At 48.3% G+C, this 17,938-nt stretch overlaps 1 protein-coding gene and 2 long non-coding RNA genes across 5 annotated transcripts; 1 reads left to right on the plus strand and 2 right to left on the minus strand.

Annotated features, from left to right (window-relative positions):
* Positions 1-1,100: 1,100 nt before the first annotated feature.
* LOC120672133 lies at positions 1,101-3,945 on the plus strand. 3 transcript variants are annotated; one of them, XR_005673965.1, is made up of 3 exons: positions 1,101-1,164; positions 2,587-2,783; positions 3,400-3,945. It is a non-coding gene; the product is annotated as an uncharacterized LOC120672133 (long non-coding RNA). The 3 variants fall into 3 exon arrangements; XR_005673966.1 differs by lacking the exon at positions 1,101-1,164 and having other exon boundaries at positions 2,368-2,853; XR_005673964.1 differs by lacking the exon at positions 1,101-1,164 and having other exon boundaries at positions 2,371-2,783.
* A 1,466-nt stretch (positions 3,946-5,411) lies between these two features.
* On the minus strand, positions 5,412-6,110 carry LOC120675902. The gene has a single exon (XM_039957110.1). It carries the CDS (start codon positions 6,005-6,007, stop codon positions 5,651-5,653), a length of 357 nt encoding a protein of 118 aa, XP_039813044.1. The 5' UTR covers positions 6,008-6,110; the 3' UTR covers positions 5,412-5,650.
* Positions 6,111-6,614: 504 nt separating this feature from the next.
* LOC120675593 lies at positions 6,615-8,365 on the minus strand. Its single transcript, XR_005675397.1, has 3 exons — positions 8,225-8,365; positions 7,480-7,542; positions 6,615-6,940 (listed from the first exon to the last, which is right to left on the minus strand). It is a non-coding gene; the product is annotated as an uncharacterized LOC120675593 (long non-coding RNA).
* Positions 8,366-17,938: the final 9,573 nt, after the last annotated feature.

A 17,938-nucleotide genomic window follows, 5' to 3' on the forward strand; every position in this document is an offset into this window, starting at 1 on the left:
CACAAATGAGCTGAACAAACTCGCATTTGACTGCGAGGGTCGAACTTCGTCGTCAAGGCATTTCTATATATCAATTGCGCACCGCTCCGCGCACAACCAAGGTGGCCACGATAGCAAAATTAATTTCCGCCGTCAGATGCCGATCGCTCGGCCCTCGCTGGCCCCTGCTCCCCTGTCCACTCACTGCCATTGTGCGGAAACTTCTAGGCGAAGCGAAGGCGGCGGCCAACGCGGCGCTGCCGGCGGCGGCGGCGGCCGGGTGCCTCCATCTCCAGGACGAGGCTCACAGCCACGTCCGTCGCCCCCCCCTACCGCAGCTCCTCAATGCGCCGCCGCCCGCCGACCTCGTCCTCTCCCCCAAACTTTTTCCCCTTCCTGACCTGCTCCTCTTCACCCACACTTTTCGCGACGCCGAGCACGGCATGGCAGCCGAGCGCCTCCCTCGACACGTCGCCTCCCCGACCTCCCTCCCCCTCTCTTCATGCATCTCCATGGCCGCGAGCCCCGCTTGCCGGCCGGTTGCGCTGGAGCGCCGGCCCCATGCTCAGCCGACCAGGGTGAGCCCAGCCGGCTGCAGCCCGGCTGCCGCCGCCACCGCTGGCCACAGGCCACCGGTCAGTGTGGACACGGTCACCGCTTTGCTTGGCTCCGGCTCCTCGCCCGGCCTCAGCGGGCATGCATGCAGCCGCCATGGCAGTGCCGGCCCCGCCACCGCCGCTGTCGGCCTCGGCCGCGGGCGACCTGGGCACGAACCGCTCACCGGTGGCCAATCCGAGCCCAGCCGCCTGACCGCCGCGGGCGCGGGCGAGCAGGCTGGCTGGCCGACTGCAGCCCGGCCACCGCCGGCACCGCCGCCCCGGCTGGCCACGGGCCGCCGGTCAGCATGGGCACGGCTGCTACCCTCCTTCACTCCCTCTTCAACCAAGATTCATTAATCAATTTGTTGTTCTTCCCTTCCCAGCAGGAGCAAGAAGATATGCATCGGGGATCTGATTTTGCTGATTCCCCTAGCCACGCAGATTCCTCCCATGTCACCAAGTTGGTCTCTCTATGTCACGCGCAGATTCCTCCCATGTCACCAAGTTGGTCTCTCTATGCCACGCAGATTCCTCCCATGTCGTTAATATGCGTGTGTGCAGCAGTAGGCTGTAGGAACGAACAAAGGTAATACAGCGGCAGGATCCACTGCCTTTGTAAAGTTTCTTCACTTTTTTTTTGCGAAATGTAAAGTTTCTTCACTTGCTGCTTGTATCGGCCATGTTTACTACTTTCTTTAATTGGTATAGGAGAATTACGGATGGTAACAAGACCTTCAAATATTTTTGCTCAATTAAATTCTTACCAGGATGTGCATCCTTTGTATTCGATGAAATGTTTGAATGGATTTTCATTTTTTGAAGGATTTAGTTTTGGTGATTGATATGGCGTATTGGGGGCCTGTTCTTTTCTTACCACCGTACAAGCTAAATTCAAGTTCTTATAGCATAGTCCATTACCTATAGATTTCCTGGCTTCGGTTCTGTAGTGTTGCTATCAATCCTTAGGTTAAATTGGCTAGTGGCAGTTAGATTGGCCATATGCTCAGATTGATATCTCTGTCAAAGAGATGAATACAAACTTGCACGGGAAAATGGATTGATTGAAGATGACAACAAGTTGCATTCTCATTTGAAGTGTTGCAATCTGTTTACCATCATCATGGCTAACTTTTTAGATATTAAAACATGTCAGCAGAATTGTACCACCATGATATGGTGAACAGCTCTGAAAATCTGCTTATCATGATATAGTGAACTGCTCTGAATTTTGTCTTCCTTTACATAGTACAACCTATATCTTCCTTCATGCTTCACTTATGCTTCTTTGAAAATTCACATTTCAAGTATGAGCTTGATGTTGTTGAAAAGAACAAAGTGAATGTAGTCGAGCCATTCAGACCTTGGTTGTGGTATTCTTGTTTTATGAAATTGACAGATATGTGATAACATCATATGTTAGCAGCACAGAAAAGAGAAAGGTCTTTCATACCCATTTGATACCATGGTAGTTTCAATGTGCTATTTCAGTATAGATTGACCTTTGCAAGTTTTCATTTTCAGTTATAACCAGTTTTTTTTTTCACTTTTGGCATAAGAGTTATGTTGGTTGACTCAAATCGCATGTGCATTCTTTGATGTCTATATATATGAATATATGCAGAATATTCACCTTAGCATTTCTACAAAATTGACCATATGAATGATACATTGGAATTGAGGGATTGAGGATCTTATTTATCTTGGCAAGGGTGTTCTTTAAGGTTTGTTCTACCAGCCAAATTTTTTCCTTTCATTAGTGCGATTGTATTATTCATTGTAATGTAACGTAGTATATTTGAGCTCTAGTAACCCAAAGTCGAATCCTATAATATCCATTCGAGCTGGTTTAATAAAGATGATTTAAATAGTTAGGTAATATGTTGTATTTGCGATAAAAAATGGTTTGACAAAGCTATTAGAAGTGTGGTCGCAAGGTAGCTTGTGGCTTAGAAGTTTCTTTCACAGTTAACCAGTTGTATCAGTTGGTTGCAACGATTTTGTTTTTCAGGGTGAGACCTGTCACTGTCAGGAGGTGTCCAGCCACTGCGGCGGCGCCAAGGACAATAGTGGCATCGGCACACCTACTAGGCCTCTGGCAGCGCACGAGTGCCATGAAGGTGCTGCAGCAGAGCAACAGCCACCAGATGCAGGCCGGCAGCAGCAGCACTCAAATGCAGGCAAGAGGAAGCTGGGCAGCCTGGCAATGTAATTTGATCTCCCTCCTATGACCATATAGTTGCACCTTGAAGATATTCAACACAGGCCACATTTCCAGGTTCCAGCCATCTCAGTTCTTTCCATTACAGCCTCATTTATTTTGCAACCACAGTTCTCAAAACCAATACCATTAAGCAAAAAAAAAATCATGTTTACTATTGCATAGCGAATGCTTGCTACTCTCCTATCACCCTCAATGATATGAACAATCATATTCTCGGTATGTGTACCAAGCCAAAGAGGTTCATTCAGCTTTAGAGCACAAAATTCTTTTCTACTTCACCTCCTAATGACATGCATTATATTGTGCCTGAATAACCTTGAAACCTTAGAATGCCAACAAACTATACATAAAGAAAAAATATCTTACCAGCAACCCACTCCAGTCCATGGCACTCTCCCTGTTTTTGTTTACAGAAAAGAAAAACAGAAGTATCTGCAATTGCCAAGGTGCTTCTAAATTCAAGTGCTGCCAATGAAATTCTACAAAAGAAAATATGTTCATTTCAGTTCATTTAAAAAAAAGTGTTCAAGTGTCATGGCTTCTTCTGCAGCCATACTCTCCCACTAACTCTTTTCTTACCTATACCTCTTATCCTCTTAGGAACAATCAGGTCACCATATCGACATAGCAGAGCAACCTTCCACCACAAATGGCACCGCTTCAAGCGCATCATCAGTATTCACCGCCCAGATCGATGCAGCCGCCCAGAATGCTGCCGAGAAAATCTTTGCGGAACTGTGCAACCTAACAATGGATGCAGAAACTTAAATTTTCTTTTCCAACACAAATTCATCCTTTTCACCTTCATTTGAGGTGCCAGATCCATTCCTGGGTGCTTCTACCAATATTCTAGCTACATTCACAATTAAAGAGGTACACCGAGATCATCTGCACCCACCTCCATACCTTGCAACGGACATAAATTTATCACTAATTCAAATTAAATCACAATGGTTACATATTAGGAACAACACAGCCATCCTAGGAACTTCACATGCAGTAACGCCTGTACCACAAAATACGATAGGCAGGAGCACTTTCATACTAACATATAGTTATGTATTATACATGTAAAATAATTGTGATGTAACATATACCTACTAATATTTGCAACTGTCACAATGACACTAATTTTATATCTATTAATGACATCCTACCATAATCTAATGACGGCTAGGCGCGCCAAGGCGCGCGCAAAGTACTCGTCAGATCAAGTTTCCCGCCCATACGTTATGCCTGATGAAGCGTCGTTCCTATATATCTTCCGGAAGTTTTTTTTATCATCATCCACCTTCGCCACCGTCTGATCATCTTCCTCACCCGTCCGATCCTCTCTCTACCTCCTTCCTCCTCTCGCTCGCCTGCGTCGCACCGGTCGCTTGCCGGCGCGCGGAGGGGAGAGAGGTAGGGGGAGCAACCGGCAGTGAGGTTGCCGCCGGCCGAGGGGAGGCGGTGGAGGCGATAGTGGTTAGGGTTTGGGGTTGGGTGGGGTGGGGGGGGGGGGGCTCAATGGCCTTCGGCCATAGAAGTGGAGCGGGGGAGGAATCGACGGGTGGTGTGCGGTGGTCGGGCGGCGAGGCAGCGGAGCGCCGGTGGCCGGGGTGGTAGATGCCGGCGACGGGCCAGGTCTGGTGCGAGGGAATAGTGCTGAAGAGGTTAGGGAGGGCGGGGACATTGACGGCGAGGTGGAGGGCGGCAGTACAGTGGGTGGACGGTGGGCGGGCGGCGTGACGGTGAGGGAGCAGTCGGCCGGGGAGGAGCACGAACGGCGGGGGCGGAGGACGGAGCGTGTTGGCCTGTTGCCCTAATCCTACCCGTCTTCTCGGAGAGCAGGCCGCAATCCCCGCGCAAACCGCCGACCTTCCCACTGCGTAGCCCTCCGCGCCGCATCCGTTCCGCGCACTTGCAGCTGACGGCGTGGCGAGCCTACTTGTTATGCATGGGTATTCTGAATACCCATTATTTCTGCTAATCTATAGTATTTCAAAGTATAATTAAATATATAATATATATATGCTAATAATAAGTATAAAATAGTCAAATCCTAGGCCCGCCACTGAGCAAAGCGAAGCGGCTCTTCCCGCTTCCCGCCTTCCCGGGCCACGGCCCTGCAGGCTGCAGGGCAGGGCAGGGCAGCCGCGGGCGTAGCAAATTACGGACCGGGGCACGGCCGGTACGGGGCACCGCCGCGCCGACGGCCGACAGTGACCCGAACACGCCCGCCGCGCACGCGCTCCGTCCCTGCGGCCGGCTGTGCAGCGTGAACACTCAGGTTTCACGCGCCGCCCTAGCGGTTAGCGTGCACGCCGGAATTCAGGATGCGCCGGTCACGCCATGTTCCGCCGATGCCCAGTGGCTACACCTTCAGGCCGGCTTCATTCAGTCACCTGACCTCCACCTTCAAGCTCGCACGGTAGGCTGGCCGGTGAGCGGATACTGATCGACGACGACGCGACGACGGGCTACCGATCGAGCAATGAGCGGATTGCTTGCTGGTTGCCAGATTCAAGTCTCCTTTTTTTTATTCCTTTTGCGACCGTATAGTATGCATGTATGCTCGCGGACGGCGTATTGCGTGTACGAGTTCAAAGTCATCTGCGACAGTATGAACGGAACTTGAGGAATTGGCCTTTTCACAGATTCTTTTCCTACAGCTGATATTGAATTCACAGTTTCCCTATGTACATCTAGAAAACCGATATCTACACAGATTAGTGACTGCAGTTTGACACCGAACACGGTCAAACCAACGATAAGAACGAAGAAGACGACTTGGCGGAGATTGGAGAAGTGGCAAAAGAATTTCTGAACCACCAGTAATCACGACCGAGATCGATCGAGTTCTCCGGCGTCATGACTCCACGGCCTCGGGGATGCTCTGCAGCGCGGGCTTCCAGTGCCAGTGCTCCTCCCTGTGGTGGTGCACCTCCCCGGAGTTCATGATGTCCGCCAGCAGCTGCTCCGTCGACCGCCGGCTGCCCAACCCCTGCAGCTGCAAGCCATGGCCGCTGGCGCTGCCCCTCTTCTCCATCAGCTCGTGCAGCTGCCTCCTGGTGATCCTGATGGTCACCTCCGACGCGTGCTCCTCCCGCCTCTCATGGTGGTGGTGGTGGTCGCCCTCCTCCGAGGACGACGCCTCCTCCTCCCACCACTCGCCGTTGTCGGCCCACGACTCCACCGCACGCTGCGACGCGGTGCAGTTCCCCATGAAACTACCTGCTGCCTTGCCTTGAGCTAGCAAGCTCTCCTTGCTTCCTCGGATTCCTAGCTCCTCTCTTTTAGCAGCCGGCTGCTCTGAGATGAACGGATAAGTAATGGGTGTGTTTAGTTCCCACCAAATTTCCAAATTTTCCATCACATCCATCACATCTCCTATCACATCGAAACATTAAATATAGTAAATAACACATGTATGGAGTACTAAATGTAGTTAAATAAAAAAATTAATTGCATAGTTTTGATGTACGTTGCGAGACGAATCTTTTGAGCCTAGTTAGGTCATGGTAGGACAATATTTACCACAAACAAACGAAAAGTGCTACAGTGACTGATGTGACTTTTTCTCCCCCTTTTCACCTCATCTAAACACACCCAATGTAACCAAATGGGTTTCGAGGTCTATTTATAGCTGGGGAGGCGGGCGAGCGGGGGGTGGAGCCTGCGAGGAGAGGTGGTCAGCGATGACACTGCACATGATGCCGTCTCGTTCCTTCCACTATTCGTCCACTAGTAAGGTGCCCGTGCTAACGCCACGAAAAAATTTTAAACGTACACAAAACAACACATAATCAATAGTTCAAAATGAAAAATAGATGTTTCACACAAAAGATGTAACATGTAGTTATTATATGTTGATAGTAGCTTGCCCATGCTAACACTATGGGTGACACCTTATTTATGCATATCTAGAAAATACATTGCACTGTGCTGTATGAACTGATATAAAACATGTGCTACCTCGCTCATTCTCACTACATACCAAGAAGAAGTGGTTCATCTTAGAACTAAACATAAAGATACATCTAAATTGTATATGCATAAGCTGTACATAAGTTGTACATGCAAGCATGACGTGTCACAAAAAGCACCGGATCCAGATCGTTTTGTTGATAGTGATAGAATCAGCAATGGGATGCAATACCTATGCAAAGGATAAGAGCGAAATATGAATCCATTTGAAATCTTGGAAGAAGTTCATGGAAATACACATAATGAGTCTTGCAATAGATGACACTGCAAATGCAGCAAAAACAAATTAATCCTCGGCACCATTCAAGTTGGTGCAGTACAATCTGAAAAAAGAAAACTGACCTAGCATAATTTAGTTTGCTTGAAAGAAATAACGGTAAGATAGTTGTAATAAAGAATTACCTATCCCTAATAGCTTAGATCAATTTCTAACAATATAGTTATCTTGAACCCACCCATTAGCAAAGACAACTTCTAACATTATTATGGCAGCTAATTTCACATTCAAATTTATGCACCTCATAAAATCAAATAGAGAAAAGGTCAAACAGCAAGATCTCACTTCTTGGCAACCTTTGAAAAAGGTCAAGCAGCTTAGCAAAGAGAATAAATAGCAAGGACAGAAGGGAGAACAAATACCTAACATCGTTCAATCAGTTTCTGAAACAAACTACTTCTCTGGACATGACACAAAAAATATATATGCATTACCTGGACTCAACTGCATCAATCAGATCCAATCATCTAGCCGCACAGCTCCGCCATGAGTCCAAACTATAAAGAAAGCATTTATATTTATATATAAGAAGCAATGTAAACTGTCAAAGAAACACATGAATTCAAAATTGGAAGGTAGATTATAACCAAAGACAACTCTGAACTTATCATGCATGTGCAAAGGTTTGAGTGTAAATTTTTCCAATTTTGGAATATTAATATTACCTTGCAATTACCATTGCTGCCATTTAATGTATTTAGCAAATGAATCATTAAAGAAAAATGCCTAACTCACATACGAGTACATAAGCTTTAGCTACTTCAAATGACTAAGTAGATTTGTAACCGGCTCTATGCTCTAAGTAGGCATCACATGTTATCATCTAAACTGAATACAAATAAAATTGATTCTTTTGCCAACTGGCCTGTCAGAGAATAAATGCACGATGAATGTAAAACAAGTTATCATCAATTAGCAGGGAACAAGCATGAAACAATAAACTCAATGCAACCTCATTAGTGATCAACTTAAATAGCTTATCTTTTGAATCAATCAGGGTACCAGACTCGCAAGGCCTCTTCAGTTGCATATGACGGTAATTTTGGTTGGGATAAAAAATATAAGTGCCATGTGCCCCTAACGACGAGCGAGCCTCTCTGCCGCCGTCTCTTCGGGTGCCGCTTTCATATCGAGAATGCCGCGGCACCCAAACCAAATCAGATCAGGAAACACCCGCACCTTCTACTGGAGCATGGAGAAATGGTGTCGTGGTGAACCCATCATGGTGTGCTTCTTCCAAGGCGCTCCTCGCACTTGGCGCAGTGCCCCAGTCCACCACCACGACGGCGCTCAGTTCATCCACGACATCAGAAACGGACGCACCCGTCCCCTGCGCTCAGGCGGGCATGTCCCCGCCTCGTTCCGCGATGGGCCTCCCCGTCGTTGGAGCTCCAGACCAACCCATGAGGCAAGGAGCGACCCACACGGCGGCGGTTGGCGGGCATTCTCCGGGCCGCGGGTGCTTCTGGAGACAGAGGTGGTGGCGGGCGTTGGTGGCGTGGGTGCTGGAGAAACGTAGGGCTGGTGCGCCCACGAAGGGCCTTGCCTCGGCCGGCTGCGCGGCGGCGGGATTCGGCCAGTTGGCGAGGCCGCTACCGGATCGACCTCAACCGCATCCAAATCGAGCTCCGCCGCCTCCAAATCGAGCTCCGCCGCTGCCGAATCGAGCTCCGCAGCCTCCAAATCGAGCTCCGCCTCCACCTCCCATCCGACCGCACGCTGGACGCCGAGGCCGCTAGCCGCCCGCCGCCTGCTAGGCCGGCTGCTGAGGGTGCACGCCGGACGGAGCACGCTAGAGGCCGCGAGGCACGGCGCCCGCCCACGCCTGCCGCGGAGGGCGCCCAGCCCACGGCGCGCGCCGGAGGGCAAGCGGCATGCCGGTCGCCCACCCCAACCGCGGAGGGCGCACGGGGCACGTCGGAGGGCAAGCGGCACGACACCCCCCCGGCTGCCGCAGAGAGCGCGCGGCGGGGTGGCCGCCCACGCTTGCCACGGAGGGCGCGCGGACGCTGGCCGCCGGACGCGCCCTTCCCCCACCCCTTACATCGGTGGCGGCAGGGAGCAGGAGAGGAGGCGGCGGCGGGGAGCCGGGGCTCGAGGAGGACAGGAGGGGGCTAGGGTTAGAGTCGGCCGGCGCGGCTGCGTCTGACCCGACAGCGGAGGCGGAGGCCGTCGTGCGGGATTACGGCGTCTGCGGCCGCGGCGATTTTTTTTGGTAGGTTTCGAACCCGGCGCGCGGCAGAGGGCGGGCGCGCACGGTCGGCGGCTCGTCGCTTCAACGCGTTGAAGCAGAGGATTCACGTCCGTTGGATTGAGTTCTAGCGTATTTTGAGCCTTTGATTTTTACAGTGGGGAGATTTGGGGTACACATTGTTTGGTACAGTACCGCTAAGCCATCTCAGCGGGGGCGCAAACGTTGGTGGACGTAGCATAATTCAATCCGTCCCTTATAGGATGGATGGATGTGAGGTCACGGACTCCGTGAGGTCACACTGGCGGTGGTCGGGTTCCAGATTCCGACGTGGCGTGCTGGCCATGTCCCAGGTTAGAGGAGCTCATCCACTTCCGCGGCCTCCAGCAAGGCAGCAAGCCGATTGAGAATCGAGATAGATGCCTTGCCGAGACGCGTTCCCAAGCATCATCGTCGAATCGTACGGCGTGCGCGCTCGACTACCCGGATGGGCCTCTGCGCCACACGGGAATTTTTCTTTTTTATATTAAAAAAAATCAAAATTTCAAAAATATATATTCATTTTGAAAAATTTCAAAAATATATGTCCGTTTTGAAAAATTTTAAAAATACCCCCGGTCGCCCTATGGGAGGGCGACAGACCCTAGATGTAATATTTTGCAACGAGGTCCATGGCCGAAAAAAAAATGAAAGAGGGCCTGTCGCCCCCCCAACGGGTGACAGGGGCCTGTCGCCCACTCCAGGGGCGACAGGGTCCCTCCCCCCTATATAAGTCCCGGCCGTCATTCCCTTGTCATTTGAGCCTGAAAATTCAGGAAAAAAGAGAGGGTGAGGAGAAGAAAAGCGGCGAAGCTCTGCCGAATTCCGCACTTGTGATCTACCGGTAACTTCCGTATGAATCCGTTGATATTGTATAACAATTTAATTTAATTAGCGGATTAGCTGAATTAGATTTGGTGCTTTAGAACACTCGTTTAGTATTACAATTTGAGTACTTTTACAGACTTGTTTTTAAATTAATTATGCATTAGAATAGAATTATGACAGTACCTTATTGATATTGTAGCATAAGACAATAGAATTATGATAGTACCTATATTTTCACGCATCGATTTGGTATACGATATGTGCATTATTTAAATCATTGTTCGTCATTTGGCGCACCACACTATAGCGCCAATGTCTTCGTCAAGATCAACCTACATTCCGTGGAGCAAGTGTGTAGCCACCGTACCTGAAGGAATTGATGTGCCAATGTGCTTCTGCGGCTCATTATGCAAGTTCATGCAATCTGAGGTTTTAGGAGATAACTACGGCATGAGGTTCTTTATGTGTGAGAACTACGAATATGATCCACCTAAGCGATACGGCAAAGATCGGGCCAAGGTAGCAGGACAACATACACTATTTTTCTTTGTGACCTAACATTGAGTTATGATTCTAACTTTTGTTGGACAAAGTCTCCTCCGCCTCTTTGTGATTTTATGCAGTGGTTCGACACCGTGCAGTCGTAGCAGGCAAAAGACTTTGTGGAACAACAAGCAAGGTGGGTTGCAGAACGTTGGCGCCGAATGAAGCACGAGGAACAGCAAGAGGAGAAGCGCAAGAAAGAGCAAGAAGAGATCCGCAAGAGGATGGAGGAGGTGGATCGTAAGGCGGTGGCCGAACGTGAAGCTGACAGGGAGAGAAAGCGAGAGAGGGCACGCCGTGCGAAGGAAGCCGGCCCCGAAGCAATTAGGAAGGGCAAATATCCTCGGTGCACTCAGTAGAGTAGTACCATGTAATCCCGGCATTTTACATTCCATAAGGCATGGTAGGTTTAGATGCAACAAGAAATTAACTTGTCGCGTGCACATGCCATTGCAATTAGTTGTTTATGTTTTCAGTTGAGAGCTTGACTCTGTGTGTTGTAACTTTTACCATTAATTTGCAGTTGTAGCCGGGAATCTATGAAATGTTTGAACTTGTCCTTAATATTTTCGGACCTTTTCATGTCACTAGAATACTAAAAAGCACACATTTAATTAATATAACGATAAGAAATAAGAACTAAGAAATGCATTACATAATGTGAACCATCAAATTTTACATCATAATACAACGATAATGAAACACACATCACACATGCAGTGGCATGGCAGAACCCATTGCAAATTACGGTAAAAAAATTCCGGACTAACCTAACATGCCTTAGGTAATTAAAAAAACACAACAAACACAACGATGCAGCATGTCACTAGCACTAGGGTAGTCCTAGTAGCCGTACCCCCACGTAGCAAACTGCGTTGACCCGTGGCTGTCTTCGTACTGCACACGGCTTCCCAAGTTGTGCACTACCTGACGCAACTGGTCACGCTGCCTCGACCATGCCTCTGTCTGCTCGAACTGGGTCATTGGGGATCCGGCACGTACCCTCGTCAGGTAAGTCGAGCAGTCCGTCTCCATCATGTTGCAAATGCGAAACTGCATCCATTCAGTAAAGGAACAGTTAGAAACACATGAATTATCTTATGAATATTAATATATATGCAAATATGATCAAGGGACTCACCGCGCCAGCTAGTGCCTCCACGTGGTGCCGGGCATAGCCATCCTGAGGCCTCGCCTGGTGTGGCTGCGGGTGAGTGTCAACATAAACCAGACGAGCCCGAGTCCGGGGTAAGTACTAGGTGAGGTAAGCCCTAAAGGAGCTGTCTGTGTGTGGTCCTGTTGGATGGACCAAGTGCTCGTCTACCTGTTCCCATTGGTCCACCCACGGCTGCATCTTGGTGAGCCAATCATCAGAGCACGGCAAGCCACTCCTTGACAACCTACAAAAGTGGACCCCGAAGAATTGTTAGATTCGATATGAATGTATGAGCCAAGTTCATTCATAATTACCTGTGGTCCTGGCGACTGACACGCTCCAACGCGGTGGGCACCGGAAACTCCACGCGCTGCCCAAACTGTCTCCTGACTCTCCAGGGGCAATATGCCTCAACCGCGATGTCATAAACCAGGACGGCTGTAGTAAGCCACAGGCTCGCATTCGCGGAGCAGTGCGAAGACAGGCCTGCTGGTGCACGGGTAGCCACAACCTCTGGCATGTAAGGCTCCCAGACAACATCCTCGGGCGTCAGCATGTCGAGCTCCGAAACAAACTCAGGATATGCGCGTCTAACCTGCGCATGCGCCCAGGACCTCTGCATTCTGAATAAGTAAAATTAAAAGTGTGCTAATGCATCATGTAACAATGAATAACAAAATTAGATTTGTTGCGAACGTACCTGACGCCAGATCCAGATAGTTCCCATAGTGGGCTTGTCGTCCTCCTCGTCGCCGTACATGGCCCCGTGGTAAGGCTCGTGGCTGACCATGGGCCGACCAACGGCTAGCCTCTCGTACGACCAAAGCTGTAGCAGTAGTGGGCACCCTGCCAGGATAGTGTTCCCATGTGTCTTCATGCAGCCGTCGCAGAGTCCACGGTAAGTGGCTGCAAGTACCGCCTCACCCCAGTTGTAGGGCGGTATGTCCTCGTCCCCATCCGCAATCTCCCGTGCATACGGAAGGAGAATCCTATCGACCGAGTTGCCATGAGTGTTGTTGAACATGATATAACCAAACAACCAAAGTAGGTACGCCTCCAGCGATCTGGTCACACTGTACTCGTCGGCATCCGCAGCCAACAGGGTAGGCTGCATAAATAATTAAGATTAATGGTTTCAACTGACAATGGAACATGTGAATTGTAACAATTAAATTTAAATATGGAATGAATACGTACTATAAACTGTAGGAACCAGGTCTTCGAATGACATGCTGCTCGCGGGTGCGGGTTGATCGGACCTGTTTCTTCCACGCGGTCAACCAGGGCAAAACGGGCCTCCAGGTCATCCTTCCACGAGGCCGCCACCACACGCGGACCTACAGCCTCCTCGACGATAGGGAGGCTGAGGAGGTAGGCCACGTCCTGCAGCGTAGGAGTCATCTCCCCACACGGGAGGTGGAACGTGTGTGTCTCCTGCCTCCATCTGTCAATGAGCGCTGTCAGGAGGGATCGGTTGAGCTGAATAGGCCCACCCTCGACAAGACGGCTCAGAGTCAGTAGACTGGCCTCACGTAACCTGCAATAAACAAAATTGTCGAAACAAAGGAATACCGACCAATACATAAGTGATAAACAATAATATTTCATTACATACCTATCACACCAATCGTGGTGTATAGAGATCGCATCCCCGGGTGGACGAGGACGTAGCACCTCTAGGGCTCGGTGCTCAACTGCTGCAAAGTAAGACCTGTGGCTCGAGTCGATAACTGGGTCTAGCAAGGAGTCCATCTCCATACTTGCATTCAAAAATATATGAGAACACATAGGTACATATATATTTCATACAAACTGGACGCGTAATATTTATACATTACAGATAGGTTCGATACAAACTCCACGCACGATTACTATATATTACAGATAGGTTCGATACAAACTCCACGCACGATATTTATACATTACAGATATGTTCTATACAAACTGAATGCACGATTACTACATATTACAAATATGTTCGATACAATTGTGGATCATGACACCGAATGGCTTCCACGAGCAATTCTCACCGATGGTCGTCTGAACGTAGGAGGTGCTCCATCTCTGGGATTTCTAGAAGGACCGACGTCTGCAGCATCGTGAAGTGCATTATGAGGATACTTCTTGTAGTTGTGACCCAATGCTCCACATTGGCTGCAACGCTTTTGTGCCTTGCTTACTTCGGACTCGTCCATACCATTCCGAATACGACGTGTCTGACGACGGCCTTTGCCTTTCTTAGTGGCTGGATCAGGAATAAACATCTTATTCTCATTATCCTGAATGAAAGGCCCCACTATTCCAATCCCGTATACCTCATGTCTCCAGGTGGATACAGCTGCTTCCTTGCTGAAATAAGGTGAAACAAATACTCCTGGCTGCAACCCAGACTCTGCACATGCCGCAATGAGATGCGAGCATCGCAAATGCAATAACTTAGGCTTCATGCAGGAGCAAAAGGCTTTGCCATCTACTGTAATCAAACTCTCCTGTACCACCCTATCTCTACGGATACCACGACCAGTTCTATCCTTGCATAGAACCTCAAATCTATGCTCCATTGTACCTGTCGATATGACGCGGTGCAGTTTGGCCTTTTCAATCTTCTCTTGCATATATTGTGTCACTCTTGTGCAAAACTGAATTTGGGAGTTGCCGATGTTTATGCTTGCAGCCATGTAACGCTCTCTGAAATACTTCATGCACCCATACATGATGAACTCAACAATTCCCACAAGAGGAAAGGCACGACAAGAACGCATAACCATATTGAAACACTCTGCATGGTTCGTTGTCTGAATACCATACCGTATTCCGTTAGTATCATAAATGAATGACCATTTCTCCTTAGGTGCACCTCGGATCCAGTGTGAAAATGGCTTCTCAATTGAATCCCTAGCCTCTGCAGCCTGACTCGTGCCTGTTCCTGATGCCCTTACCTTCACTAGCTCTGCAGTCAACAGATCAACCATCTGCCATAATGCATTGAATTTTCTCTGTTGATTTTGGGTGCACAACCTATTAAACAGGTTCTTAAGATCCTTGTTCTTGAAGTGGTCATAGAAGTTTGCACCCATATGCCTAATGCACCACCTGTTTTGGACATCGGGCCACAATGGAGGCGTTGTCGCAGTTCCACGTTGCAATTTCAGTATTGATTGCAGCAGACCTGCATGCCTATCACTAATAAGGCACACATCTGGATGTGCAGCAACAACATGAACCTTCACTCGTTCAAGGAACCAATACCAACTGTCTAAGTTCTCATTCTTAACAAATGCAAATGCGAGCGGAACTATTTGGTTGTTGCAATCTACCCCGATTGCGGTGAGTATCTGACCTTTATACCTTCCAGTCAGAAATGTGCCATCAATGCAGATCACCGGAAGACAACACTGAAATGCTCTAACACAAGCACCTATGCAAAAGAAGGCTCGTTGCATAATTCCTTGCCCCCTAGTCACGGCTGGTACGAGGTATGTGTCATAAAAGCTTCCAGAATTTCTAGCAGCAACCTGGGATAACATACGAGGTATATTATCATATGATGCCTCGTATGTGCCGAACCGCATCTCGAACACCATTTGTTTAGCCCGCCATGCCTTCAAATAACTAATGGTGTACTGGTAAGTCTACTCAATGTGTCGAACAATTATTTTTGGCTCATAATTTAGGTTGTCCATAATCAACCCATATATTTGCTTTGCAACAAAGTCGCATGATATATTGCGATGCGAGGGAAGAACTTCTGACAGCAAACAAGTGTGCTCTGTCACAATGGAACATTTCCGGTTCGACTTCCATTTTCCCTTGAATGCATGTACTCGCCATGGACATCCATCATTCACACACTTCACCTCATATTCTTTACTGCCAGACTTTACGACTCTGAATTCTCGTTTCAATGATATTGCCCATAGTCTCACAACATCTTTTACGACTTCAATGTTTGGATATGTTGCACCTTGCACTACCTCATTCCCTATGTACTCCCTCTCCTGATTTCGTACGTCTTCTGCGACATGACTGCCAAAACCATGCTCCTTCCACTCTTTTGGCAATGAGTACTGCTCGTCATCAGATGAGCCCTCATATTCTTCCATCTCTATTGCATTTTGGTCTTCTGCCTCCATCTCGTCCACAATGCTATGTATCCTCTCTCCCTCATCAGCAAGGCCCTGTGGTCTCATGTTTTGGTTCTCTATCTCTTCTGACTCATCTTGCTAAACATAATTGGTCTCTCTTCGAATACTCGGAGTTGCTTGATCTGCACCATGTTGGATTTCATTTTGTGTCTTCTCCCGGATTTGAACAAGAATGGCCAGAGGCCACCCACGCTCTAGAGCTGCTTGCATGTACTTCTGCCAGTCATCAGTGCTGTGTATCATTATCAATTCACATAAATCACTTTCTACCTCCCAATTAACAAGAGACTGGACGGTCATCACATGTGTCAACGGATCAACACGGAACCCACGCTGCAGCCATTTACATATGGAACCAAAACTCCTTTCTAGAGGTTTATCTATGGCGCTAGATGTGCACTTAAAGGCAGAAAGGTCTACTCCATTTGGCCCCATACAAAACATTGTAGTCACCATAAAATACTTGAAACTGCATCTTGCTCGACATATCTGTATATCACAGAATACTTATCGAGTTATACTCTTTACTTCACAACCTTATTCAATAATCCGTAAAAACTAAGTATGGAATTCAACTACAACGTATAAGTATTCATAACTACGTGATGACACTCAAATTCTATATTTCATATGCCAAATTATATTCTAAATCGTAATTAATTTATAAACACGTCTCTAATAGTACTGCAATTGTAATAATAAATGCGTAGTACTAATTTTCTAAGCTAATTTACTACTACGTAACTAAAGTATCATTAAACTCCTACTTAAATGGTTCTACTATAGCACTAATTAAATTAAATTACTCTACAATACCAATGGAAAAATACATAAACTAAATGTACTAACCTGCAGATCACAAGTGCGGAATCCGGCAGTGCTTCGCCGCTTTCCTTCTCCTCACCCCTTTCTTTTTTTCTGGATTTTTGGTGGAATTTTCGGGCTCAAATGAGGAGGGAACGGGGTCGGATGCTTATATAGGGGGGCATGGCCCAGTCGCCCGAGGGGTGGGCGACAGGCCCCACCTGTCGCCCGTTGGGGGGACGACAGGCCCCCCTTTCATTTTTTTTCGGCCATGGACCTCGTTGCAAATTTGAAGAAAAAATACATCTAGGGCCTGTCGCCCCCCCATAGGGCGACCGGGGGTAGTTTTGAAAATTTTCAAAATGACATATATTTTTGAAATTTTGATTTTTTTTAAATATAAAAAAGAAAAGAACGCGACCCACACCGACTACGACGCACGCGGCATGGGTGGGCTGGGTGGTGGGGTAGAGGTCGAGTTGGGCCGTTTTTTTATTTTTATATTTTATATTTTTGTTTTTTACAAAAATATATTTTTGTTTTCAAAATTTACAGGAATATACCTCGGCCACCCTGCTGCCGGGCGGCCGGGACCTGGTCGCCCCGCTGCGGGGCGGCAGGGGCTTTTCTGCAAAAAATTTCGCGGAAAATTTGCGCTGAAGCCTCTGGAGGACCGGTCGCCCGACAGCGGGGCGGCCGGCCCCCCAGGCCGCCCGGCAGTGGGGCGACAGCCTCCCAGAGGCCGCCGGCCCTCGTGTGCTTCACCAAAAATTCAAAAAAAATTCACCGGAGCGGGGCCTTCTTCGTATCACCCTATGCCACCACCAGGAGGATATCAAGGAGTTTATTCCTATCCACCACCACCACCACCTCCAACACAGGGTACGTACAATTATTTGTACGGAATTGTATTCACCTATTTAACATTGCTTAAAAAAAGGTTTTTTGTGATCCGTAGGGTGGTCTCAAGACAACGACAAGGCGTCCTTCGACTGACTTTACACGGTTATTTGCTACGCCTGCCCAGGACGATGATCCCAGCTTGCATAAACCTCTAGCTCAGTTACGCCATCCTGCCAGAGACGTGAGGCCACCGGACCGTCATAGCTACCCTACAGATCACGTACACGCACAACGTAAGAGAGGTCGGCACTGTAGAGGTGGTTAGTTTTTGCCACTTGTTTCTC

Source organism: Panicum virgatum, chromosome 5N (genome assembly GCF_016808335.1).
Source record: "Panicum virgatum strain AP13 chromosome 5N, P.virgatum_v5, whole genome shotgun sequence".
NCBI lineage: Eukaryota > Viridiplantae > Streptophyta > Magnoliopsida > Poales > Poaceae > Panicum > Panicum virgatum.